Source organism: Sus scrofa, chromosome 16, assembly GCF_000003025.6.
Source record: "Sus scrofa isolate TJ Tabasco breed Duroc chromosome 16, Sscrofa11.1, whole genome shotgun sequence".
Lineage (NCBI taxonomy): Eukaryota > Metazoa > Chordata > Mammalia > Artiodactyla > Suidae > Sus > Sus scrofa.
This window is the reverse complement of record NC_010458.4, coordinates 39448909-39475992: the sequence shown is the minus strand read 5'-3', so window position 1 is coordinate 39475992 and position 27084 is coordinate 39448909. Positions and strand designations below refer to the sequence as shown.

The window sequence follows — 27084 nt, the reverse complement described above, 5'->3', positions numbered from 1 at the left end:
ACTGCGCCATGACGGGAACTCCTGTGCAGAAACTTTTAAGTTTGATTAGGTCCCATTTGTTTATTTTTGTTTTTACTGTCAATATTCTAAGAGGTGGATCTGAGAAGATGTTGGTGTTGTTTATGTCAGAGAGTGTTTGGCCTATGTTTTCCTCTAAGAGTTTTATAGTGTCTGGTCTTATTTACTGGAAAAATTCATTAACTTTCTTCAAAAAATAGCTTAGAGCAAAATTGATGTTTCATTGGAATGTATATCCTTTCCATATGCTGGTGAACCACCATGTATGCCCGAGAATCCACTGGCCCACTTTTAGAAGTATGGCATAAGATCAGAGAACCAATGAGTGCCCAGAGTAATTCTTGACCTTTTTTGGGGGGAGGGGGGTAAGTGGATGAGTAGAGGGCTAATGGACCATTCGGAAAAGCTGAAGAAAACTTTGCATCTATTCCCTAGAAGAATGCATGTATAAAATTTTGCATACATTTTCAAGGCATTCACCAGTTTCCTGGAGTCCATAGTCTCCAGATAGAGTCTTTGTGTGTGTGTCTCGCACTATATATAGATGTGAGTGAAGATAAAGTATCTTATGCAGTATGCTGAAGAAGTGAAGTCTTATTAAACAGAGCTACATGATATCATGCATATAGGTTTTTTTAAAAAATTGAAGAATATTTGATGTACGATATTATATGTTACAAGTGTACAATATAGTGATTCAGTTTTTGAAGATTATACTCTATAGTTATAAAACATTGGCTATATTCCCTGTGCTGTACAGTATGTCCTTATAGTTTATTTTATACATAATAGTTTAAACCTCTTAATTTTCTATCCCTATAACCTACCCCTCCCAACCACTAGTTTGTTCTCTATATCAGTGAGTCTATTTCTTTTTTGTTATGTTCACTGGTTTTTCTTGTATTTTTTAGATTCCTTATACAAGTGATATTGTATGGTATTTGTCTTTGTCTGGCTTATTATATTTGCATGCCTATAGGTCTTAAAATAAGATGGTCAACGATAAAGTTAGTAGGAAAGGAAAAAAAGTCCATCCAAAAGGTAGTGTTAAGAATGGAGTAGTTAAAATGATTCTATGGAAGCAACTGCTGTAATATTTTTTTATATTTTTATAAATACTTAATGTATTTATGAAGTCTCGTGGTTTTGTTCAAAGGTGATTGTCAAATGTACATATAAAATCCTAGATAAAATAGCAGTTAACTAGGAAAAACTGTAATGGTTGAGACACATAGACTGTGCTAACAGATTTTTTTTAAAAAAATGATGAAATTAGGAAATTATTACACTAAATTTGGCTATAAGTACTTTGAACTTAAAAGTGCTACATGATCCAAGTTATGGTGGTGATAATAATTTTTAGAATTTGTTGAAGTATGTATTTAAAAGTGTCTGTTAAAGGGGGTACCTTTAAAACTGCTCACCCCAGTATTTCTGCTAAGTCTCTGAGATGCAGTGCATCTGTTCATGCTGATGATGAGAAGATCAGCCCACCTGAGATGGTCAGGTCTGGCCATTCGTTGGGTAAGATGTGTTCCTTGTGCTGTGTGTTGTTTCTCACTGACTTTTTGCCTTTTGCAAATTAGATCGCACTCAGTTCAGAGTAGGAGAAAAACCTTCATCTCTATTTATTTAAAAATCACACCCTCCCATTTTTTTTTTTTTTTTTTTTTTTTTTAAGATGGTTCAGACATTTTCCCGTTGCATCTTGTGTTCCAAGGATGAAGTGGACTTGGATGACTTATTAGCTGCTAGGTTGGTAACGTTTCTGATGGACAATTACCAAGACATTCTGAAAGTCCCTTTGGCCTTGCAGACCTCCATAGAGGAGCGTGTGGCCCATCTACGAAGAGTCCAGGTAAAGGAAGGGATAGTATCAGTTCTCTAAAATTGCCACAGAGAAATTAGAGCAGTAAGTCATGTAAGTTTGCTAGACTTCTTCGTACTTTTTGTTATGAGGAATAAACAAATTGGTATTTACAAACTGCCGACAACAGGGCTTGGCACATAGTAAGCACTGCATGTGTTTGTTATTATCTTTGAAAATCTATGAGTGCCCACTAGGTTTTGTTGTGTCAATCAATGCTTCATACTTGTGATTGCGAATTCCTTAAAGTGGGTTTATTCAGAATCTGCATATACTTCCTGATGAAAGTGATGTCTGTGTAATAATGTCTTGATTTGTAATAGCTTTGCAACCTAGATATGATTTTTTGAACAAGAAAGCTGAGGCACAGAGAATGTAAATGATTTGTCCAAGGTCATGGAGGTAGGATTCAAACCGATAAATCATTCTCTAGAATCAGTGCTCTTTTTTTTTTTTTAAAGGTCTACATGTGCAACATATAGAAGTTCCCAGGCTAGAGGTTGAATTGGAGCTGCAGATGCTGGCCTACACCACAGCCACAGCAACGCGGGATCCAACCCTCATCTTCGACCTACACCATAGCTTGTGGCAATGCCGGATCATTATCCCACTGAGTAAGGGATTGAACCCACATCCTCATGGATACTAGTCAAGTTCGTTACCACTGAGCCACAGCAGGAGCTCCCAGAATCAGTGCTCTTAACTACCATGCCATACTGCCTCACTGTAGAATGAGGTATGGTAGAAGAACCTGGCTTTAGAGCTGTAGGGACCTGGGCCAGACTCCTGGCTCCCCTCTTTCCTGGTTGTGTGGCCCTGGGAAACTCCCTTAACCCCTCTGGATTTTGGTTTTTGGAAATGTTAAAATGGGCCATACCTACTCTGTGAAATTGTTGTGGAGACTAGAAGTCTCTGCTTTAGCATCAGTCCCATCATCTCTTTTCTCATCTATAAAATGGGATAATTATAGTTAACACATACCTCCTAGGGCTATTTTGGGGATTGAGTGGCTTAAAACATTGAAGTGCTCAGAATAATGTTTACTACATAGTAAGCCCTCATTTGGTAGCTGCCGTTGTTATTATTATCATTGTTATGTTATTCCACAATATTATTATTTTTTAAATGATTTTTTCCCATTATAGCTGGTTTACAGAGTACTGTCAATTTTCTACTGTACAGCAAAGTGACGCAGTCACACATACGTATTTACATTCTTTTTCTCACATTATCCTCTATCATGCTCCATCGTAAGTGACTAGACATAGTTCCCTGTGCTATAAAGCAGGATCTCCTTGCTTATCCATTCCAAAGGCAATAGTTTGCATCTATTATCCCCAGATTCCTAGTCCATCCCACTCCTTCCCTCTCTACCGTGGCAACCACAAGTCTGTTCTCCAAGTCCATGAATTTCTTTTCTGTGGAAAGGTTCATTTGTGCCGTATATTAGATTCCAGATGTAAGTGATAGCATGTGGTATTTGTCTTTCTCTTTCTGACTTACTTCATTTAATATGAAAGTCTTCTAGTTCCATCCATGTTGCTGCAAATGGCATTATTTCATTCTTTTTTATGGCTGAGTAGTGTTCCATTGTGTATATATACCACACGTTCTTTTTTTTTTTTTTTTTTTTTTTCCGTCTTTTTGTCTTTTCTAGGGCTGCACCCACAGCATATGAAGGTTCCCAGGCTAGGGTGTCTAATCAGAGCTGTAGCTGCCAGCCTACACCAGAGCCACAGCAACACAGGATCTGAACCTCTTCTGCAATCTATACCATACTTACAGCAATGCGGGATCCTTAACCCACTGATTGAGGCCAGGGATTGAACCCTCAACCTCATGGTTCTTGGATTCATTAACCACTGAGCCATGATGGGAACTCCTATACCACATGTTCTTAATCCATTCATCTGTCAATGGACATTTATGTTGTTTCCATGTCTTGGCTATTGTGAATAGTGCTGCAATGAGAATGCAGGTGCATGTATTTTTTTTAAGGAAAGTTTTGTCTGGATATATGCCCAAGAGTGGGATTGCTGGGTCATATGGTAATTCTATATTTAGTTTTCTAAGGTACCTCCGTACTGTTTTCCATAGTGGTTGTACCAATTTACATTCAACCAACAGTGTAGGAGGGTTCCCTTTTCTCCATACCCTCTCCAGCATTTGTTCTTTGTGGACTTATTAATGATGGCCATTCTGACTGGTGTGAGGTGGTACTTCATGGTAGTTTTGATTTGCATTTCTCTAATAATCAGAGATGTTGAGCATTTTTTCATGTGCTTGTTGGCTATCTGTGTATCTTCTTTGGAGAAACATGTCTTTGGTTCTTTTGCCCATTTTTCAATTGAGTCACATTATCATTATTATTGGTAACGTAATATTCCATAATATGGATATACCATAATTTATTTAAATGATTGATCATTTCCATTTTTGCAAGCATTCTAATAGTAATTTTCTTTTTTTCTTTTTAGGGCCACGCCTGTAGCATATAGAGGTTCCCAGGCTAGGGGCTGAATTGGAGCTATAGCTGCTGGCCAACGCCACAGCCACAGCAATGTCAGATCCCAGCCGCATCTTCGACCTACACCACGGCTCATGGCAATGCCGGATCCTTAACCCACTGAGTGAGACTGGGATCGAACCTGCAACCTCGTGGTTACTAGTTGGATTCGTTTCTGCTGTGCCACAACGGGAACTCCATAATAGTAAATATTTTTGTTAGATTAGATTAGTTTTTTGCTGCTGTTGTTTGATCTGCAATTATTTTCTAAGAATAAATTCCTAGCAGTTTGGCGTTGCATGGTCAGAGACCCTGAATGTATGTTAAGGACTGATTGCATATCATCAAAAAAATTTTCATTTAGAGTGATTGTTCCAGTTTACATTCCCCTCATTGGTATAAGAAAGTGTGTATTTCTGGAGTTCCTGTTGTGGCGCAGTGGTTAGCGAATCCGACTAGGAACCGTGAGGTTGCGGGTTCGGTCCCTGCCCTTGCTCAGTGGGTTAACGATACGGCGTTGCCGTGAGCTGTGGTGTAGGTTGCAGACGCGGCTCGGATCCTGCGTTGCTGTGACTCTGGCGTAGGCCAGTGGCTCCAGCTCCGATTAGACCCCTAGCCTGGGAACCTCCATATGCTGCGGGAGCGGCCCAAGAAATGGCAAAAAGACAAAAAGACAAAAAAAAAAGAAAGTGTGTATTTCTTTATACCCTTGCCTACTTTTATTATTAGTGTGCATATCTTTGCCATTTTATTTTTATTATTTATTTAATTTTTTTGGCCATGCCTATGGCATGCAGAAATTCCCAGGTCAGGAATTAAACCTGCACCACAGTAGTGACACACTCTCCATAGCAGTAACAGCTTAACTGCCCTTTGCCATTTTAATGGGTATAAAGTGTAATCTTACTGTTGTTTTAGTTTAACTCCCTACCTTCCCCTGATATTTTATGAGCCAAACTTAAAACATTAAAAAAAACCACTAAATTTCTTCAAGGAGAGGTGATAATGGTGAGTCCATTGGTCTGTGTCTTTGCCAGGCTTGTGTATTCACATGGCACAGGCATCCGTTGCAGACACTTGGCTCTGTGAGCCCCTTACTGTTGGTTGAATATCAGAAGGCTGAGCTCATATGATGGATTTAACTGCAGAGCAGTACAATCTTATGAACAGGCACTGCCATAGCCCTGAATAAAATCTCTAACTACCCAATTGTCCAGTTACATTTTTTTCTTAGAAATACATACTCAGTAGAATTGCCAAACGCTTGTTTGTTTTAGCGCCTGGAGCCTTGCACAGGCTGCTGAGCCCCTTCATCATATCACATTTAGGGTGATGCCTCTCTAAAAAAGAAGTGTTACTTGAACTGTTGTGGTGAGTTGTTTGGGGGCAGTTCCAGGGCTGATCCTGGATTAGATAAACAGTGAGGTTGGCATTGTTTTGACACCAATCTTCTATTGACCTTGTCTGCGACCCCCTTCTTCCTCTTGTGCTCTTTAATCATAGGTATCCAGTGGTTTTCTCTTGCCCTAGTTCGGACTCTTAGTTTTTACCTGGGCCTCATCCTTTATTCTGGCCCTTTTCAGCTTTTTCCAGATTTCCTAATTCAAATGAAAAAGAAAGGGTTGTGTGTGTTCCCCTTTAACTCATGGTTCTGGTCTATCTCCCTTAGGTTATCTCTAAATGACTGGGTACACTGTTGTTGATGCATGGAATGTACTTCATGTAATAACCCTTCTTGGCACCATATTTATTTTTAACTGTGGCTTCTGGAAAAAGAAACGTAAACCAAAGACATGAATGTAATGGTAGGAATTTTACCCACTGCAGAAGAACAGTAGATGCTGCATTTCTGAGAAGATGAGTCTTCTGAAAAGGGCTCTGACAGTCCTTTTTGGTCTCTGAAATTAAATATTTCTAATGGATGCCTTTATTTACAAATCTCGGTATCTTTTTCCCTCTTATTTCTCCCTTCTCCTTTTCGTCCTACACATTGTCTGCACATTTGTTTTCAGTTGTTTTACACTATTAACATGTGTGGAGATGGGTGCAGTATTTCCTTCTGCATGGGAGCTGAGCTAAATCTGTGCCTCTTTCTATCCCCAAGGGAGGGAGGATCAGACTCTCCAGATGTGAAGGAACCTCCATAGTTTCATAGTGTGTGTTTGCACTCACTTGAGTCGACATACTTAGTTTATGTGTAAATTTCAGATCTTATTAGAAGAGAATGCAAGGATTTTTGTTTATGAAAATTGCTTTGGGGTTAAAAAAATTAAACACTCATATTTAAAACTGTGACTTTACATTTTTTTTTTCTTTTATGAAGTTATGGAAACACTTTTCCTTGTCAGTATAGAGTTTTTCCCAATCAAGTTGAATGTCATAGTGTTTCTCCCGGGAGATATACTATATGATCTGAACTGGTAAACATGCACTTTCACTAATAATCCCTTTGCCTCAGATAAAATACCCAGGAGCTGATATGGATATCACTTTATCGGCTCCATCATTTTGCCGCCAAATTAGCCCAGAGGAATTTGAATACCAAAGAGCATACGGCTCTCAGGAACCCCTGGCTGCCTTGTTGGAGGAAGTCATCACAGATGCCAAACTCTCCAGCAAAGAAAAGAAGAAAAAATTGAAGCAGGTAAAAAGCATATTTATAAGTCATTTCTTCTCCCTACTGTTCTTATGTTATTTTTCCCTTTTTATTCTCTATTTTAATAGATTTCATATGAATCTCATCTTCTGAGACATAGCAGTTTTGAAAGTAAATTACTTAATTCATTAATTGACACAACTGTGGTCTGTTTTCCAGATCTTTATTCTCTGATGTAGATCTTTTACCATTATTGAACTCTTCATTTGTGAAGCCATTCTCTAATATTTGTCCTTGGTTTTGATATGTGATAGGACGTGAGTTAGTGGAGTAATTACTTCAAATGCAGGGAAACTATCAAATGAGGATGGTTTCTTTTGATTTTTTTGAAAGGCATGTCATACTGAATTCACACATGTAAAATGTCCAGAATTTAAAATGCTTTGGTTTTAGATATCAATATCAAATTGGTTTCTTGCCTGAGACATCACTAGAAGTTTTTATTTCCTATTAGGCAACATGGACTAGGGTTTCAAAGACTAGTTTCCAACTCAGAATTGGTTTACCTTGATCATTTTGAAAGTATTCTTTTAAGAGCTAGTGAATGGTGTTTCTATTTAAAGACTGAATCCTGCATAACTTGATTTCTGATCATATCATATTTATGTATAAGATTATACACAATTCTAGATTCCCATAATATTTTTCTCATAGTAATTTTGGAGAAGAGTTCAGTGGTGTGGATCAAAGGAAAAACATACTGCTTCTTTGTAAGCTTTTCAAAAAGAAATGTATACCAGCATCTTTTCTCTTCTACTTGGGCAGAAGCAGGTGGGGCTGAGCTAGAGAAGCAGGGAAGTGATGAAACGTTGGGCCCAAATTTTCTTTGAGTAGAAAATAAGTCAGTTACTGGTGAAGGCATATTTATAGTTTGCAGGGGAGAAATTTGAAGAAATATGACCCAAATGAGAAGTTTACTTGAAGATTAGATCAAATTAGGAGTTCCCATTGTGGTTTGTGGTTAACGAACCTGACTAGCATCCATGAGGGCATGGGTTTGATCTCTGGCCTCACTCGGTAGGTTAAGGATCTGGCAATGCTGTGAGCTGTGGTGTAGGTTGCAGACGTGGCTCGGATCCAGGGTTGCTGTGGCTGTGGTGTAGGTCGGTAGCTACAGCTCTGATTTGACCCCTAGCCAGGGAACCTCCGTATGCCGTGGGTGTGGCCCCCCCCAAAGACCCCCCCCAAAAAAGATCAAATCAAATTAAAGATGAATTAGATCTACAGAAAGTTGGAATCTAATGGTTTAACAAAAAGAAATGAGTTTGTGTTGAAGTGAACCTGTAATCTGTTTTCTTCTTGTTCTCTTTCCTGATGGAAAGCAGGAAACGTTAAAACAAAACAAAAATATGAAAGTATTGGATCAGGAACTCTTATTTTAAAATTAGAGTGCCCAATTTTATCGCCTCTTGTCTGTTTTTTTTCACTTTTCTTGGATTTATGTGTGTGTTTTGTTTTCGTTTTTTAGTTTCAAAAATCCTATCCTGAAGTCTACCAAGAACGATTTCCTACACCAGAAAGTGAAGCACTTCTGTTTCCTGAAAAGTCTAAAGCAAAACCACAGCTGTTGATGTGGGCACTAAAAAACCCCTTCCAACCATTTCAAAGAACTAGAAGTTTTCGGATGTAGTACTTTGATAGCTGTTAGAGACCTCTGTTGATGCTGTTGTTTTGAGTTAATGGGTGGTTGGAGGACTATACTGGTGGAATAAAGAAGCATGTAAGCCGCAGACTACTGAATTATAGAGATTACCTGACTTCAAAAAATGTTGAGCCATTGTCAGTATTTTTATAAAACTCAGTGCTATTTTTAAAGTGTACAAAGCAGTTAAAAATAAGGAGACATATATATGGTGGTAATGTTAATATGCTTGTTATAAAATTTAATGGTCTTTTCATTTTTTTATTTGTTGTTTTTTACAGTGTTTATAAAATATTTGTGTGTACACCTGATTACTGATGTCTTTGTGATAACCAAGACTGAAAGATAATGTATATACTTGGATAAGAAAGACACTGGATACTGTTACTGTGATGCTATTGACTTAATAGCCAATTGTGATTTCTGCTGTGTAGATTGTTTTTCCTTGTTGCACAAAGATTCTTAATGTTCTATATTACATTGGCTGTGTCTTTTATTGCAGATGTGTTGGATGCTCTGACAGATTTTACTTTTATGACATATATATTATAATTAAACACCACCTAAATGAAGTAGATTTTCATTTGCCTACACTAGTATAATTTCAGTCTTGGCTAAAGATGGAAAATGGAACAGGATAAATTCTTGCAGTCCTGTTAGTCCTGTGATTCTAAGTGGATCTTTGTTGTTTCATGAAAAACACAATGAGTTAAGTAAAATGAGACAACTTCCTTTATATATTTCCCTAGCTTTCTCATCCTTTTGAAAGTAAATGGAATGTAAATAAATATCATTTTTTAAAATACCATACATGGTGTTTCTTTTTTGGCATTTATCCCTGCCTTGGCTGGTGTTCTCACATCAATCATTTATTTCTATTATAAAATAAGAAGTAAGATTTGGGTTTTTGTACTGGATTTTAGGAAGTACATTTCTTTTGCTATGTTTTGCCCTCTTGCAAATAGTGGAACACTTAAAAATTAGAGCAGCTGGAAGGCTTTTTCTGAGAGCAATTACCCCAAAACCTAAGAGCAACCCTTACTAACTGGCTTGCTCTGGTATTGGGACTGATATTTCCTTGCACTTGAGATCTGCTTCTGTTCTTTTGTAGCAGACTGCTTCTTGCCATTGACTCTGGTTTTGCCCTCTCAAAGATGGAAAGAAGTATTCCTATTTGTTTGAATACCCCTTATCATAGAAATATGGGAAATAATGGAAGATTTTTAGTGTTTCAGGATTTATTCTCAGACTTTGGAATTTTCTTTAAAGACTGGGTCTACTTTCTGCACTGTTTGTTCTTCAACATAGAATTTACTTCCCAGAGTCTCCTCTTATAATGCTATAGTTTATCTTTGGAAATATATGTTACTGTTTTCTTTCTTTCCTTCCTTCCTATTTTTGTCTTTTTAGGGCTGCACCTGTGGCATATGGAAGTTCTCAGGCTAGGGGTTGAATTGGAGCTATAGCTGCTGCTATAGCAACGTGGGATCTGAGCCACATCTGTGGCTCATGCCAGATCCTTAACCCACTGAGCAAGGCCAGGCATTCGTTGAACCTCCATCTCACACATGGATACTAGTCAGGTTCGTTACTACTGAGTCATGACAGGAGCTGCTATATGTTACTGTTTTAAAAATTTTTTTCCTGTTAAGATTACTTTTTTTCTTTTTTTTTTTGGTTAAATATACCATACTTACGGAGACATCTTAAGACACACATGTGAAATTGAGAGGTGGATAAAACCAATTTTTCAAAGTGATTGTGTCAATTAAAAACCTATCAGCAGGAGTTCCCCTCGCTCAGAGGAAGTTTATCTGACTAGTATCCATGAGGATTCAGGTTCGATTCCTGACCATACTCAGTGGGTTAAGGATCTGGTGTTGCAGTGAGCTGTGGTGGAGGTCGAAGACACAGCTTGGATCTGCTGTTGCTGTGGCTGTGGTGTAGGCCTATGGCTATAGCTCCGATATGACCCCTAGCCTGGGAACCTCCATATGCTGTGGGTGTGGCCCTAAGACAAAAAATAAAATAAAATAAAATAATAAAGTTTTAAAAAAATCAGCAGTGCTTAAGAGTTCCTGTTGCTTAACATCCTCACCAAAACTTGCTGTTGTCAGAGTCTGAATTTTGAGTATGGTGGATAAATAATGGTATCTCATTGTGGTTTTACTTTGCATTATTAATATGACCGAAGACTTTTGTCACTTGTTTTGGACTTTTTTCACTTTTGTTCAAATTTTAATAGCAGCTTGTCAAGGTATACACACACACACACACACACACACACACACACAAGCACATACTAGTGAGATTTTGATTTTGGTAATATTGAACCTAGAAATCTGTAGAGAACTGCTATCTTTATGATATTAAGTCTTCTAGTCCATTAACATGGTTTATCCTTCAATTTATTTAGAATAAATGAGAAAAAAACTAAATTTCTCTGTGATGATTTGCAAATGTTTTATTAATTTCCTCCCAGGTACTTGATATTTTTTAAAAAAGTTAGTATTAAAATGTTAAAATATGTGAAAAAACTAAAGATAATAGTACCCATCGTTAGCTTCAACAGTTATTATTTGACTTATAAGTACCTGCTGTTTGATCCTATTGTATATGGGGTTATTTTAAAACTTCCGCTTTCTGTTTGTTGCTTATATGTAGTATAAACTGATTTTTGTGTGCAGATTTTTATACACAACACCCTTGCTAGACTTTCCTATTAACTCTAAATAGCTAATGTGATTCCTCTGGATTTTAATAAGCAAAATAATAATATAATAATAATAAGCAAACAGTGACACTTTTGGTTTTTCATATTATTTTCAATAATAATATAATAATAATAAGCAAACAATGACACTTTTTTTTACACAAGGGCATAAATGTCTCCAGTGATCCCTGCCTCTCAGTATTTATGCCCTCGTGTAATCTCCTCTCTTTGAGTGTTGGTTGGATCTCCTGAAACACTTCTAACAAATAGACTGTGGCAACAGGGAGGGGGTATCACTTTTGAGATCAGACGATAAAGGCTCTGGCTTCCATCTTTCTTGCCCTCTCTTATTCTCTCCCTGGCTTGCTCTGAGCGTGGCCAGCTGCCCTCTTGTGAACTGCCTTCTGGAGATGCCTCCTCAGGCAAGAAACTGACACCTCTGCCCAACAGCCAGTGGGGACAGGAGGCCTGCCAACAGCTGTGTGAGTGATCTTGGAAGTGGGTCTCCTGAGGCCTGCCAACAACCATGTGAGTGATGTTGGAAACAGAGATGAAGGCACCTGACACCCAGACTGTAGCCTTGACACCTTGATTATAGCCTGTGAGAGACTCAACTAAGCTGTATCTGGATTCTGGACTTGTGAAAAATATGGGATAATAATATTTGTTGTTTTAAGCCACTTAATTTTAGGGTAATTTGTTCTAAAGCAATAGCTACAATATTCTTTGTACTACTTCCTTCTTTCCTTCTTTCCCTTTTTTTTTTTTTTTTTTTGGCTTTTTTTTGGGGGGGGGGGCTGCACCCGTGCCATAAGGGTCAAATCAGAGCTATAGCTGCTGGCCTACTTACACCACAGCCACAGCAACTCGGGGTCCAAGCAGAGTCTGTGACCTACACCACAGCTCACAGCAACACCACATCCTTAACCCACTGAGCGAGACCAGGGATCACATCTGAAACCTCACGGTTCCTAGTTGGATTCGTTTCTGCTGTGCCTCGTTGGGAACTCGTCACTTATTTTTTTAACCATTGTGATTCTCTTTCTCTAGTGATACATTTATCTGCAGTCTTTCTGCATTCTTATATTTTAGCTTCGTTCTTTATAAACAACATACAGATGGATTTTTTTAAGAACCCAACTTGATAATCTTTATTTTTAATTGTAACATTTAGATAAGTTATGTTTAATATAATTACTATATTTGGGTTATAAATATTGATGTTTCTAACTCATCTCCACTTTCTTGGCTTTGTTTGGCTTTAAAAAATAATCTCATGTTTTGTTCTATTAATTTGGAATTTAAGCACTTTATTTCTAATCTTCTTGTTGGGTCCCTAGAAATTACATCTTGCTTACTAATTTATCAAATTTAAAGTTAATCCCTACCTTTTACCTGCCTCATACTCTTCAGGGACTTGAAAGCACTAAGAACACCCTCCCAAATTAGATTTTATTGTTGTCATGTATTTTAATTGTGTTGTTTTTAAACCTCATAATATATTGTTATATAGTTTTTGTTTTTTAGGCTTACCTACATATTTTACTACTTTTTTCCTTCTTAAAGTACATTCTTTAAAATTTATCTCTGGTAAATATTTGCTAGGTTTTGTTAGTCTGAAAACATCTTATTTTGCTCTTATTTTTAAAAATAGCTTTATTGAGATAGAATTTATATACTATATAATTAAAAAGGGGTTAGCACTATAATTAAGTGGCTTTTGATATGTGACATTTAAAAAATTTAAAGTTGTAAAATACGCATAAAATTAGCCATTTTAACCATTTTTTTACTGTACCTTCAGTTTAAGGAACACCCTCATTCTTTAAAGATATTTCTGTTGCATGTAGAATTCTAGGTTGACAGGTATTTTATTTCCCTACATTGTAGTTATCATTCCTCTGTTAGCTGGTTTCCATTGTTATGTTTGAGAAGTCAGCTGCCACTCTAATTGTCATTCTTCTGTAAATAATATATCTCTTTTTCAGATTTTCTCATTGTCTTTGGTGGTCTGCAGTTTATGATGCTATATCTAATTTATATGATGTGCTTTTTTGTTTTTTTTAATGGCTGGACCCACAGTGTATGGAAGTTCCTGGGCCAGGGACTGAATCTGAGCCATAGCTGTAATCTACACTGTAGCTGTGGCACATAGGATCCTTTACCCCACTGCTCCAGGCCAGAGATCAAACCTGTGCTTCCACAGGGACCCAAGTCACTACAGTTGGATTCTTTTTTTTTTTTTTTTTTTTTTTTTGATTCTTAGCACACTGCACCACAGCAGCAGTAACTCTATATGATGTGTTTTTTTATTTTTTATTTATTTATTTTTGCTTTTTAGAGCCACACCCCTGGCATATACAAGTTTTAAGGGGTCTAATTGGAGCCACAGCCATGCCAGATCCAAGCTGTGTCTGTGAGTTACACCACAGTTTACGGCATTGCCGGATCATTTAACCCATTGAGTGGGGCCAGGGATCAAATCCACGTCCTCCTGGATACTAGTTGGGTTTGTTTCTGCTGAACCACAAAGGGAACTCCTATTTTCATTTTCTTTTTATGGGCCACACCTGCAGCATATGGAAGTTCCCAGGCTAAGGGTCCAGATGGAACTGCAATTGCAGGCCTATGCCGTAGCTGTGGCAACAATGGATCTGAGCCACATCTGCAAACTGCATGGCAGCTTTTGGCAATGCCAGATCCTTAACCTACTAAGCGAGGCCTGGGATTGAACCTATATCCTCTCAGAGACTACATTGGGTCCTTAACTTGCTGAGCCACCATAGGTTCCCCATAATGTACTTCTTTTTTTTTTTTTCTTTTTAACGCCACACCCAAGGCATATGGAATTTCCCAGGCTAGGGGTTGAATTGGAGCTGTAGTCCCCAGCCTATACCACAGCCACAGGCGGGATCTGATCCTTATCTGTGACCTACAGCTCTCAGCAATGCCAGAACTTTAACCCACTAAAGGAGGCCAGGGATTGAACCCATATCCTCATGGATACTAGTCAGATATGTTTCCGCTGAGCCACGACAGGAACTCACAGGATTCAAAGTCCTTCATCATTTTATTTTTTATTTATTTATTTATTTTTTGTCTTTTCTAGGGCCACAACTGCGGCATATGGAGTTCCCACACTAGGGGTCTAATTGGAGCTACAGCTGCTGGCCTACACCACAGCCACAGCAACCCAGGATCGGAGCCACGTCTGCAACCTACACCACAGCTCACAGCAACACCAGATCCTTAACTGAGCAAGGCCAGGGATCGAACCCGCAACCTCATGGTTCCTAGTCAGATTCGTTAACCACTGAGCCATGACGGGAACTCCGTCCTTCATCATTTTAAACATTGTCTTTGTCACAATCCCAGCTCTGCTTTTGAATCTCTAATTAAACATACTTTAGATCTTTTCTATCCTCTATCTCTGATCTCTAGCTTCCACATGTTTGTCTTTCTGTGTTGCATTCTGGATAATTTCTTCAGTCTTTCTTCCATTTTAGCACTTCTTCCTTTAGATATGTGTAGTTTCCTATTAAGTGCCATGGAATTTACATCCATTTTATAGCTTGGGAAACAGACTCAGTAAGATTGGGTAATTTCCCCAAGACTAGCCATCTTCTAAGTAACAAATAGGAAGCCACAACTAGCTCTGTCTGATGTACAACCCAGGCTCCTAACTAAGGTATTTCTGAGTGAGCACTGTTTTATATTATATATGTATTTATATTATTATCATTATTTTTTCCTTTTTTGGACCCTCTGTGGCATATGGAGTTCCCAGCCAGGGACTGAACTTGTGTTCTAGTGCTCCAGAGACCTCGCCAATCCTGTTGAGCCAGGACAGGAACTCCTATATATATTATATTTTTATGAACACTTTTTAGGTACTTTTGTATAAACTCACATGTTATTTTTCAGCGTGTATTTTCTAAAATTTAGTATTTCAAATTTCTTTTTTTTTCTTTCTTTTTTTGAGCTGCGTCCGTGGCCTGTGGAAGCTCCCAGACCAAGGATTGAATCTGCACCATAGCAGTGACAATACCAGATCCTTAACCCACTGAGTCCTTAGAGAGCTCCTCAAATTTCTTTTTGATTTGCACTGTTGTCATTGTCTTAACCTAGTGTTTTGCCAAATTCACTTCTAGTTTCTTCTGGTCACTTTCTACAAATACCTGCAGAAGATTTTTCATCGAGTTTCTCATGAATTCCGGAAAAATACTGCAAACAATTATAACAAGCTCTGTTCTTTGAAGTTCTGTGGATGCAATCATGTATTTACTTTATTGGCAGGTATGATTTCTAAGGTATTTTTAATTTTTATGTATAATTGCTTTTATTTTTAGGTACGGTAAATAGAAAATGACCTAGGGATTATTGTTCTGAGAGATGATCCTAAGGACTTTATCAATTGAGTGTTCCATATAGAAAATCTGAGAGTTCTACAGCAATTTTTTTTTTTTTTTTGGTCTTTTTGCCTTTTCTTGAGCAGCTCCAGCAGCATATGGAGGTTCCCAGGCTAGGGGTCTAATCGGAGCTGCAGCCATTGGCCTCCACCACAGCCACAGCAATGCGGGATCCGAGCCACGTCTGCGACCTACACCACAGCTCACGGCACTGCCGGATCGTTAACCCATTGAACAAGGCCAGGGACCGAACCTGCAACCTCATGGTTCCTAGTCAGATTCTTAACCACTGCGCCATGACGAGAACTCCTACAGCAATTTTTTAAGGTTGAATATACCACATGTATCAACAAGAAGAAAAAAACTGCAAAACCCGCAAACACATGGAGACTAAACAACATGCTGCTAAACAACCAATGGATCACTGAAGAAATTAAAGAGGAAATTAAAAAATACCTAGGAGCAAATAACAACAAGACACTACACTCCAAAACCTATGGGATGCAGCAGAAGTAGTTATTTTTTTTTTTTTTTTCCTGTCTTTTTACCTTTTCTAGGGCCACTTCCAGGGCATATGGAGATTCCCGGGCTAGGGGTCTAATTGGAGCTGTAGCTGCTGGCCTACACAGAGCCACAGCAACACGGGATCCGAGCCATGTCTGCAACCTACACCATAGCAACGCCGGATCCTTAACCCACTGAGTAAGGCCAGGGATCAAACCCGAAACCTCATGGTTCCTAGTCAGATTCATTAACCACTGCGCCATGACAGGAACTCCAGAAGCAGTTCTAAGAAAAAAGTTTATAGCAATACAAATCTACCTCAGGAAACAAGAAAAAGCTCAAATAAACAAGCTAACTTTACATCTAAAGCAGCTAGAGAGAGAAGAACAGACAAGACTTAAAGTTAGTAGAAGGAAAGAAATAAAGATCAGAGCAGAAGTCAATGAAATAGAAAAAAAAAACCCATAGAAAAGATCAATGAAATGAAAAACTGGTTCTTTGAAAAGATCAACAAAATTGATAAACCCTTACCAGACTTATCAAGAATAGACCACGTGTATGAGCAGGGTAATGGCATCCAGCCATTCATCATTCTGATGTTTCATGCATCTTTGTATTTCTGCATCTGCCTTTAGGGAAGTCATATCTGGGGCTAGTAAATTTAATAAACATATGGGTCATGGCTTAGTGTTTGTGTTGTCCAGGAGCTTGATTCTGGATTCCCACCTCTGGAAGAGAATTTTTGTGCACTTCTTTAGGAAGTGTAACTTAAAAAGAGCCAATATTTGTGAACGGTTATGTTCAAGAAAAGGAAACTAGATAGTTCTATGTTTGGAATGTCACACTTTTAAAAAAATTGTGATTAAAAGAGGAATCAATTAAAATGGCTCTTTGCTATATGGGCAGGGCTGTATCAAATTATACCTTTATTTTTTACCTTCAAGGCATGGAGTAAAGTAAGACTTATTACCTACTAAAATCAGTATCAAGCAGCAATTCAACTGTGTGTCTATACATCATCATAATATTTGAAATATTCACTTTATAACAAGATGTTGGAAATTCTACTTTTATGGCATTTGGATTCATTCTTATGTTTCCTAGCTTAAGACCACATAACCTGCACAAAATTATAATGCCTTGACATCATTGCATATTGATACTTCCAGGTGAACAAATTAATGTAAAACATAAACTGATTATCAAGCCTTAGAGAAACTATTTGCTCCTGAGTGTTCAAGTGGTTTGAAAGTTGGAACCTGGTACCACATTCATAAACAAGAGAATTTGCTTATTTGTTATCAACTTGGAAATGCTTTTATTACTGAATTTTATGGAACAAATACACTGCCTAGAATAAATAGAGGATGTATTCACTAATTTAATGGTATAACAAGTAACTTCTGATGGACTTTTTTGTGTTTTAGTGTCTACTTAATGTTCAAAATTTCAATTTGAGTGAATAAAATGAGAAGAATAGTGGGATAAAAAGGTCTAGCCCAATAAAAAAATTTTATGATATCACTTTCAGTTTTTTAGTGTATATTTGTGTTGCTAGGTACATTTCATCATTTCTAATGAATCTAAGACAGTTAAAAATCTATTTACGGTTTCTGTCAATTCGATCTTGGAGAATTGTCTTGTGAATTGTTCGCTTTGAGGATTTAGAGTATATTATATTTTCCATAAATTGTGCCTATTTCAAGATAAAATAATATATATGTTTGGGTAGGTCTACTCTATAATACCACTTGGTGCTCCTTTGCCAAACTGAGAACACTTAGAGTATTCAGAGCCTTGCTAGAGAATGTAACAGCTCCCACAAATTTTACATATTGCTCCCAGCATCTCTCTAATAGTAATTACTTGGTAGTCTTCTTGGGCAGTCTAGTAAAACAAAGGTATATTTTTTTAAAAAACAGAGGACTAAAGATGATTTTATTTTCATAAGAAGTAAGAAAACTGTAATTGATTTTTAAAACTGAAGTACTTTGATTAGTTGTAAGGCTAATCCAACATGGGAATAAAGATGCCTTTTGCTCACTGTTTCCACTAAGAACTGGTGACCTTTTGAAGGATCTTGGCAACAAACATTTCAGTGATAACTTACCACCATAGCAAAACAATTCACTGCTAAAAATAGTTATGCTGGGATAAAATGCAATCTTGACTTTCTGAGAGCCCACGAGTCCAGTTTATCTCAGTTACTGATATCATTATTTATGTATCTATGTTTTAGAATCAGGTGTGTTTTAGATTCAGTTATTAAAAAACAACAACAAATCAATGGGAAAGCTGTTTTGAAGATTAGAATGAGGTGGCTGAAAGCTTCTCCACATGAGATCTTAAAAGGGACTGTAATGTGAGGCACAGAAGAAAATAAAAAATGAAATCAGTCCTGTTTACTGATTTTGTATAATTTATTAAACCTGGGTTTTGTCCCTATGCAAGTTTGGCCTAAAATACTCCAATTTTTTAAAAAGCTTTATGATACTTAGAATAGATTTAAGACTTTTCCAAATGGTCAGATCTGATTGGGTAAGACTACTTTAGTGTTTTAACTCAATAATTATCCAAAGCAATAATATTTAAAACATATACTGACATCATTTGTAAATTTCTTAAAACTTTCTACTTATTAAAATGACAAGTATAGATACAATAACTGCTTAAAAATGATTAAGTTTTTGATTTCAAAAAGTCCTTACTCTTACCTTCACAGAGTAATAATTGAATTCAGGAAGTTTCTGTTGTGACTTAGCGGTAAAGAGACTGACTAGTATCCATGAGGATGAAGGTTCAATTTAGTGGGTTAAGGATTCAGGTTGCTGTGAACTAGGCCACAGATGCAGCTCAGATCCCATGTTGCAGTGGTTGTGGTATAGGCCGGCAGCTGCAACTCCAATTCGACCCCTAGCCAGGGAAATTCCATATGCTGCAGGTGTAGCCCTAAAAAACCCCCCCCCCCAAAAAAAGGAATTGAATTCAATTCACAGAGAATTGAATTCAATAATCTGTTAAGGCTCTAGGAGGTGTCTGGTTTAGGTTATTTGCCTTTTCCCGTCATGATCCATACAACAAGGACAGATATTCCCAGTAGGGGTCAGCCTTGTGTTGGTAATTACTGTACCAAAAGAAAAAGCTAAGGATTTTATTTAAAAGTCAAGTATATGTCATGTAAATGGAAGCCATTGATTGTGGAAAGAAGAAACTTAAAAGTCAAACATCTATATTGCAATGAAAGTAGCTGTGGGTAATATTTTGTTTCTTCTGTTACTATTTTTTCCCCCCAAAGCTTCAGAAGGCCCTATTGCTTTGCTAAATACTCTCCAAAAGTGGGCTGTAAATGATAAAAATGAGTAGTTATCTAAATGCAGCAGCAGATCATTAGACTTTAAAGTGAAAAAAAAAATTGCCTGCCAAATTGAGGCTGAGTTAAAAAAAAAAAAACAACCCACAGAGGTAAGATAATATTGTACAAGTCAGCCACTTGCCTTAGTTGCCTTCTGCAAGTGTTGGGATAACTGTGTCTGTTCTCTTTTCTTAAAATAAATCTTATTTTACTCTCATTACTCAGACTAAGCTAATCTTCTGATCTCTAAAGCAAGCACTTTTTAATAAATGCAGAGATGGAAATCTGGGATAAAAACATATGTTTTAGAATAATGTCTCTGAGTTGTTGATGTCAACATGCTATAAGCAGCCAAACGAGTATGGCCCAGAAACATCTTTGAGGGTACTGAGATGATCAGTGTGTTGGCAACAGCAGTGATGGCACAGAGTAGCCTGGGGAGGCTTTAATTTCCCACACCCAAAACAAACATGATTAAGCAAATATTATGTTTGTTATGCAAATACAACCTCAAGGCAAGATGCTTAGTATCTTCCTTCCAACTAAATTATTACCCAAAGGTCCTTCCTACTAGAATTTGTAGCACCAGTATTGGTTAGAAATGAAAATATTCAGATTTTAAGTTCTAGCACTACCAGTAAAGAGTTGGGAAGTGGCCTTGAGCAAATCACATTTCTGGGCTTTGGTTTGTTCCTCAGTAAAGGGAAGGGATTGCATTTTGGAGGCCACCAGTGCCAGCATCTTCCAGGGACAGGAAGATGTAAGTTGCTGAGAGTGAAGGGGCTGGTGGAGTGTGCAGGCTCTACAACAAAGTATTGGCTAAAATATACATATACATATATATATGTATGTATGTATATGTGTGTGTATATATATACAGTGTGTGTGTGTGTGTACATATAAAATGCTCCATCTTGGTCAAACTAATCCAACATGTAGATATGATAATCTTTGGGTTAAGTAATTTTGTGAAAGGGAATTGTATTTAAATTTTTTTTTTTTTTTTTTTTTTTTTTGTCTTTTTAGGGCTGTGCCCACAGCATATGGAGGTTCCCAGGCAAGGGGTTGAATTGGAGCTGCAGTTGCTGGCCTACACCACAGCCACAGCAACAAGGGATCTGAGCCGCATCTGCGACCTACACCACAGCTCATGGCAACGCCAGATCCTTAACCCACTGAGCAAGGCCAGGGATTGAACCTGCATCAGATTCACTTCCACAGAGCCATAGTGGGAACTTTCAGAAGAACTTTTGGATTTTTTAAACCATTCTCCATACTTGGCCCCTTACTGCCTTGTGTTTGTTTTCCTATCAACTTCCCTTCTCTTCTTCTAAGTGGAACAGCATTTTGTATCAGCAAGTAGAAGAAAGCCGAACAGCATAGGTTTAAAGTTGATGCTAATGCATCAGGAAATGCTTTTTTTCTGAGAAATGTTATCCTCATCCTTAGGCTTGTCATAAAGTGTCTACCTTAACTTGAACTGCTGTTTGCCTCTGCTTATATTATTAAGTCTGTTGGTTTGATCCACAATAGCTAGCAACAATTTTCCGTCATTTCATCAAAGTTATTGGTAAAATACTTAAGAATTTTTGGTGGGCTTTATGCCAACTAAATTGCTGGAGCCAATCTTCAGTCTCCTTTCATATGTTTATTTTCACTAGCATGTGACTTTTTACCTACATTGTCTTATTGGTTAGACCAAAACAAATAATACTTTTAATGTCAAGGGCACTTTGTCCAGTGATTTCTCTTATATTTTCTAACTTAATCCTTTCAAATCCCATTGGGAAGACAGATGCAGATGAGGAAACTGAGGTTCAGAGAGGTACCCAGTTACAAATGCAAAACCTTAACTCCTGTCTTCTCTCTGTTGATCTAGTACTCTTCCACTTGACCCACTATCAACATGAAATCCTGACACTGTCAGGTAAGGTATGTGGTCTTGTTCCGAGCAAATGTATGAAAAAGTGGACTTATTTATTTATTTTTCATCTTTTGTCTTTTTAGGGCCACACCAGCGGCATATGGAGGTTCCCAGGCTAGGGGTCTAATCAGAGCTCTTGCCACCGGCCTATGCCACAGCCATAGCAATGCCAGATCCGAGCTGCCTCTGCGACCTACACCACAGCTCACGGCACTGCCGGATCCTTAACCGACTGAGCGTGGCCAGGGATTGAACCTGCAACCTCATGGTTCCTAGTCTGATTTGTTTCTGCTGTGCCACAATGGCAACTCTGTAAAGCAGACTTATTTTTGATTCCACATATCCTTCACCTGTGACTTTTCTTTCTCATTGGGATCCTCTTCTCTCCATCTCCCACCTCTTTAGCTGTGTTCATGTGCTTATTGAGCATGGGTTTTGTATGAAACACCATTTAGGAACTGGTGAAACAGCCCAGTTCACACATGGTACTGCCCTCTCACTTCAGGGTCACCACTATGAAGCTGACCTTTGCCCTCAGCATAACTTATTCAGGCTGTGATATGTTTTTTAACGAAGACTGATGAGCTATCCAAATAGTTAGAGCTCTTTGACCTAGTCATTTTTTTAGAGCCTTAATATGCCAGGCTTTAGTCTGGGCACTGATGGAGGAAGAAAGATGGCTCCAACTCCAGCGAGGAAGATGAACATGCCTACATGTAACTCCAGATGATGACCTTGGTGCCACAGAGCCCACTAGAGTGCAAGGGCCGTGGAGGAGAGAAAGGCAATTTTTCCAGGCCAGTTAGAGGGTTATGGGAAGTGTCACTCAGCAGCTAGTGTGTAAGCTGAGTCCTGAAGAACATGTCAACCAGCAAGGAAGGCAGGGCTGAAGGCATTTCCTCATCAGGACCAGCTAGAAATAATTCCATATTGTCCAGATAATGCTAGTGTTTTAATAGAGTGCCTTAAATGATTTTATCTAAAGGCATGAGGAGTAAAGATTTCATAAACATGGCAAAGTGGGCAGGGGACTTATTGTGAGTGAGGATTTTTATGGCATACCTCATATAACATCTCAGAGGTGGCTTCCTCTTCTTATTCCAGCCCAGTGGACCCAGATTCCAGTGCTCTTTGGAATTAACTTTTGCATCCTTTTAAAGTTGCTGCTATATCACGGTTTCTCCAATTTTCGCAGAGATGCTAGTGTGTTTGTACCGATGCATTTCCCAAGGTTACAAAAAAAAAAAAATCATTGGTGTTGATGAATCTCGTGCTTTATTTACAAGAATGATCCTTTTCATTTGCCCATTTCTATTTTTCCATCAACAGCCTGATATTCCATGCCCCTGGGTCTATACTGTTCCATTTCATAATGTTTAATGAATGTTAGAACTGGCTCTACAAATGCATTGCCTTAATCCTGTTGCCTGCAGTGAGATGCTTTTAATATTTTCTCCACATGTGAACTCAGTGTTTTCCTTTAGCTTTTCTTTAATTTCCATGTGGTTAATCCCCTTCTACTGCAGGGAGCCTGGATATTTATGGATTCCTCTTTTCATTCTGTCTTTAATAATTTGCTTTTTACATTCAGTGAACACATCAGTCACAATAAATGGGCCTTTATCTATTTATATTGACTTGCATTTATATAAACCAGACTTCCTTTTTCTATCATTATTAATGTTCATGGTAATTTTCAGTAGCCAGGGAAGCTCGGTTTTAGAGCTGCCACAGAGCTTCAAATTGTCCTGTTAGATCAGATGACTCATGTCATGATGCCTGGTTTCAAATTTTATCATTAAGTCAAAATGAAGGTTATGTTTTTTTTCCCCTTAATTGACTCAATATAAAATGAGAGTATTAAATAAGCATCTCTAAGTGATTCCTCATTTCATTAAAATGTTCTTGGCTTGATAGCCATTTTATTCACCAAAAGTTGCAGGATATTCCCATTACCTATGTGGAATATTTTCAAAGTCAAAAGCTCAATTTTCTAAACTTTTATAGCCCTTAGTAGATATAAATGTGTGTGGGGGGGTGAGTTGTAAGCAGCTAACATTGGTTGTATGCTATGGCTTTCTGATAGCCTAATTTATTTTGACAGAGTCTAGAATGATGTAGTTTTAAAATTCCAAAATTCTTTTAATGCTCCATTTATTTCCTTTTTTTTTTTTTTCTTTTTTAGGGCCACACTTGTGGCATATGTAAGTTCCCAGGCTAGGGGTCAAATTGGAGCCACAGCTGCTGGCTTACACCATAGCCGCAGCAAAGCCAGATCTGAGCTGCATCTGTGACCTGAACCACAGCTCATGGCAGTGCTGGATCTTTTAACCCATTTAGCGAGGCCAGGGATAGAACCTGCATCTTCATGGATACTAGTCAGGTTCTTAACCTGCTGAGCCTAGATGGGAACTCCTATATTCTTTTAATATACAATAATTTTTTTTCTATCACTATGCATGTTGTGGGTGTACAGATGGTAGGAAAGGATATAACTGGTAGGACTTGGAGTTTCTGTCGTGGCTCAGTGGTTAATGAATCCGACTAGGAACCATGAGGTTGTGGGTTCGATTCCTGGCCTCGCTCAGTGGCTTAAGTATCTGATGTTGCTGTGAGCTGTGGTATAGGTCACAGATGGGTCTCGGATCTTGCGTGGCTGTGGCTGTGGTGTAGGCTGGCAGCTGTAGCTCCGATTCGACCTCTAGCCGGGGAAGCTCCATATGCCACGGGTGCGGCCCTAAAAACTTACACTGCTGTTCTTTAGGCAAAACCAAACTGGGTCTAGAGGTCATCAAACTTTCTATAGCTTGTGCAGATTTCCCAGAAAACATCTTTCAAAGTAGCTCTGTGTTTCTGAGAACCTCTTAAATCCAGTCATTCTGCTGTATGACAGAGTCTTGTGCTTTCCTATTAACTAAACGTTTTGATTGTTTGGCAGCCTCTTTAGGTATCAGTAGAATTTCCATGATTCAGTTTCTCCGAAACTGGGATACATCTTTCAGTTGGTTATGTGTCACAGTTTAATTGGTAGTATTAAAAATTTTTTTTAGGAGCACAAAAATTAATGGTCGCCTAGATTTTATAACATGTGGCATTTTCTTTCTCTCTTTCTCCTTTAAGTTAGTTTGTTGAAATATAATTAACATACAAAAAGCTGTACAATTTTGATGTATATAACTTTATGTGTTTAGAGATGTTACATTCATGAAATGAGCCCCACATCTATGCCATAAACATCTACCACCTCCAAATGTTTCCTCCTGTCCTCTTTATCAGTATTTAATACTATTTTTGTGTGTGGTAATGTTTACTATAAAATTTACCCTTTCAGCAAATATTTACATGTAGAATACAGTATTGTTACTTATTGGCACTCTGTTATATCCTCTCTACTCTCTAGTACTTATCCATCTTGTATAACTGCAACTTTGTATCCTTAGACTCATACATCTCAGTTTTCTCTTCCCCTGGGCCTCTGGTAATGGCCATTCTACTCTGTGCTTCTTTGAGCTTGACTATTGTAGATTTCTGATATAAGTGCTATCATGTAGCATTTGTCCTGTGTCTAGCTTATTTCATATCATGTCCTCTATGTTTATCCATGTTGTCACAAATTGTAAGGTTTCCTTCTTTTCTTAAGGTTGAATACTATTCCTTTGTATGGATATACCACATTTTCTTCATCCATTTGTCCAACGATGGACGCTTAGGTTGTTTCCATATCTTAGCTATTGTGAATAAGGCTTCAGTGAACATGGGAGTGCAGATATCTCTTTGAGATCCTGATTTCAATTCCTTTGGGTATATATTTTCTAAGGACAGATACTCATGGTCTCGGTGACTTTATGTATTGAGTAAGCATTCCTGAGTGTTCTCTGAGCTTTCTTCTTTTCTGATCTGATCTTCCTTCACAAGCTGATAGTCTAACTTGTTCATTTATTAATTCATTCTCTTTGGGAAATGAGTGAAATTTAAGTATTTAATAGAAAGTAAAAAATATTGAAACGTGTTATATGCTCTCTTCTCTTGAATTTATATGTATAGGACATGATTCCTGGTCAGGCTGAGATTCTTTTTGAAGCAGAGGGTGGGGAAATGAGAAATTATGGAACTAAGAGTGGGATTAGGACTTTTATAGTAAAGATGCAAGGAAAAATGTCAGTATTTGGCTTTTAATTATAATAGTGCTATTGTGATGTTTTTAAATAGTGCTGGAAGCATGAAAACCTTGACTTTGTTAAGAGAAGAATCCTAAATTGCTTTCAAGTTTTGAAATATATTAAAATAAGAATTTAGAGGGTTAGATCACAGACTTTCAGAGTCCAGAAGGTTTAGTTCCTCTAGGAAGAAGGATTTAGATTAGAGCAAGTAGAGGCTTTACCCTTTGGGTTCCTGTTTTTTTCTTAAGATCCTTTCTTTCCCCCTTTTAGGAGTATGAGTCAATGGGAAGAGTATAGAAACATTAGGAAAGGCACAGGGGAGTCTGAGGACATTTGAGCTAGTGCTCTGCTTCCTGTCAAAGCATGAGGGAGGTCAGGGACTCTAGTTCTTGGTCAACATAAGCCTGTTACTCTGGGCCATAACCATTGCAGTATGAGAGCAGTGTCATAGAGTTAACTTGGAGAAAGCTGGATGGGTGAGACTGAGGCTGTGCTCCTGGCCTCAGGTACAGGGGATCATGCCTCAAGTTTTATGTGCAGAGGATCTTGCCTCAAGTTTTCCACATCATCAGAGATGCTGCAAGGGCCACTGGACCAGAATGGACTTGCTCAGAGTGAGGAGCCTTTAAGAGCAGAGACCAGGATTACAATTTCTAGAGTAGAAACTACCTGCTTCCAGGCAGAATTGAGTAGTTGCAACAATGACCAAATAACTCACAAGGCCTAAGATATTTAGTCTGGTCCTTCATAGAAAAATATTGCCATTTCCTATTGTAGGAAATTCAGAATTTTGAGACTATAATCATAAACATAGTTTAGTAATTGATTTCAGATGATGGGAGGTACTGATGACTTATAAGAAGATAAAAGAATAGATTTAATTTGATGATTTGTTGGAAAATAAAATTATGAATTGTCTTAATTTGGTGCTATAATAAAATACCAGAATCTCAGGTGGCTTAAAGAGCAAACATTTATTTCTCATAGTTCTGAGGACTGGGATGTCTAAGATCAGGGTGCTGTAGATCTGGTGTCTAGTGAGAGCCTTTTTCTGGGCTTGCAGACTGCCAGCTTCCTGTTGTGTCCTCACCTGGCAAAAAGAGAACTAGCTCTCTTGCCTCTTATAAGGTCATTAATCCCAAGTTAATTACCTTCCAAAGGCCCACCTCTTAATATGATCACATTAGAATTAGGGTTTCAACATATGAGTTTCGTTTAGGGGACACCAACATTTCAGGCTGTAACATGAATAATGCAGAAATCATATATACTCTGAATTAAACTAATTGATCTCAATTTGGAAAAGAGAGGCAAATAGAATCAAATCCAGAGC

At 37.9% G+C, this 27084-nt stretch overlaps 1 protein-coding gene across 2 annotated transcripts in view; it reads left to right on the top strand.

Annotated features, from left to right (window-relative positions):
- The window catches only part of DEPDC1B (DEP domain containing 1B), a 92255-nt gene extending 82758 nt beyond the window's left edge, over window positions 1-9497 (top strand). The window contains exons 9-11 of one of the 2 annotated variants that reach the window (XM_003133987.6): window positions 1700-1876; window positions 6850-7035; window positions 8516-9497. In XM_003133987.6, the coding sequence (XP_003134035.5) occupies window positions 1700-1876; window positions 6850-7035; window positions 8516-8677 (525 nt within the window). In that variant the 3' untranslated portion in view covers window positions 8678-9497. The remainder of the gene's footprint in view (window positions 1-1699; window positions 1877-6849; window positions 7036-8515) is intronic. The other variant, XM_013982691.2, reaches the window with a different exon arrangement.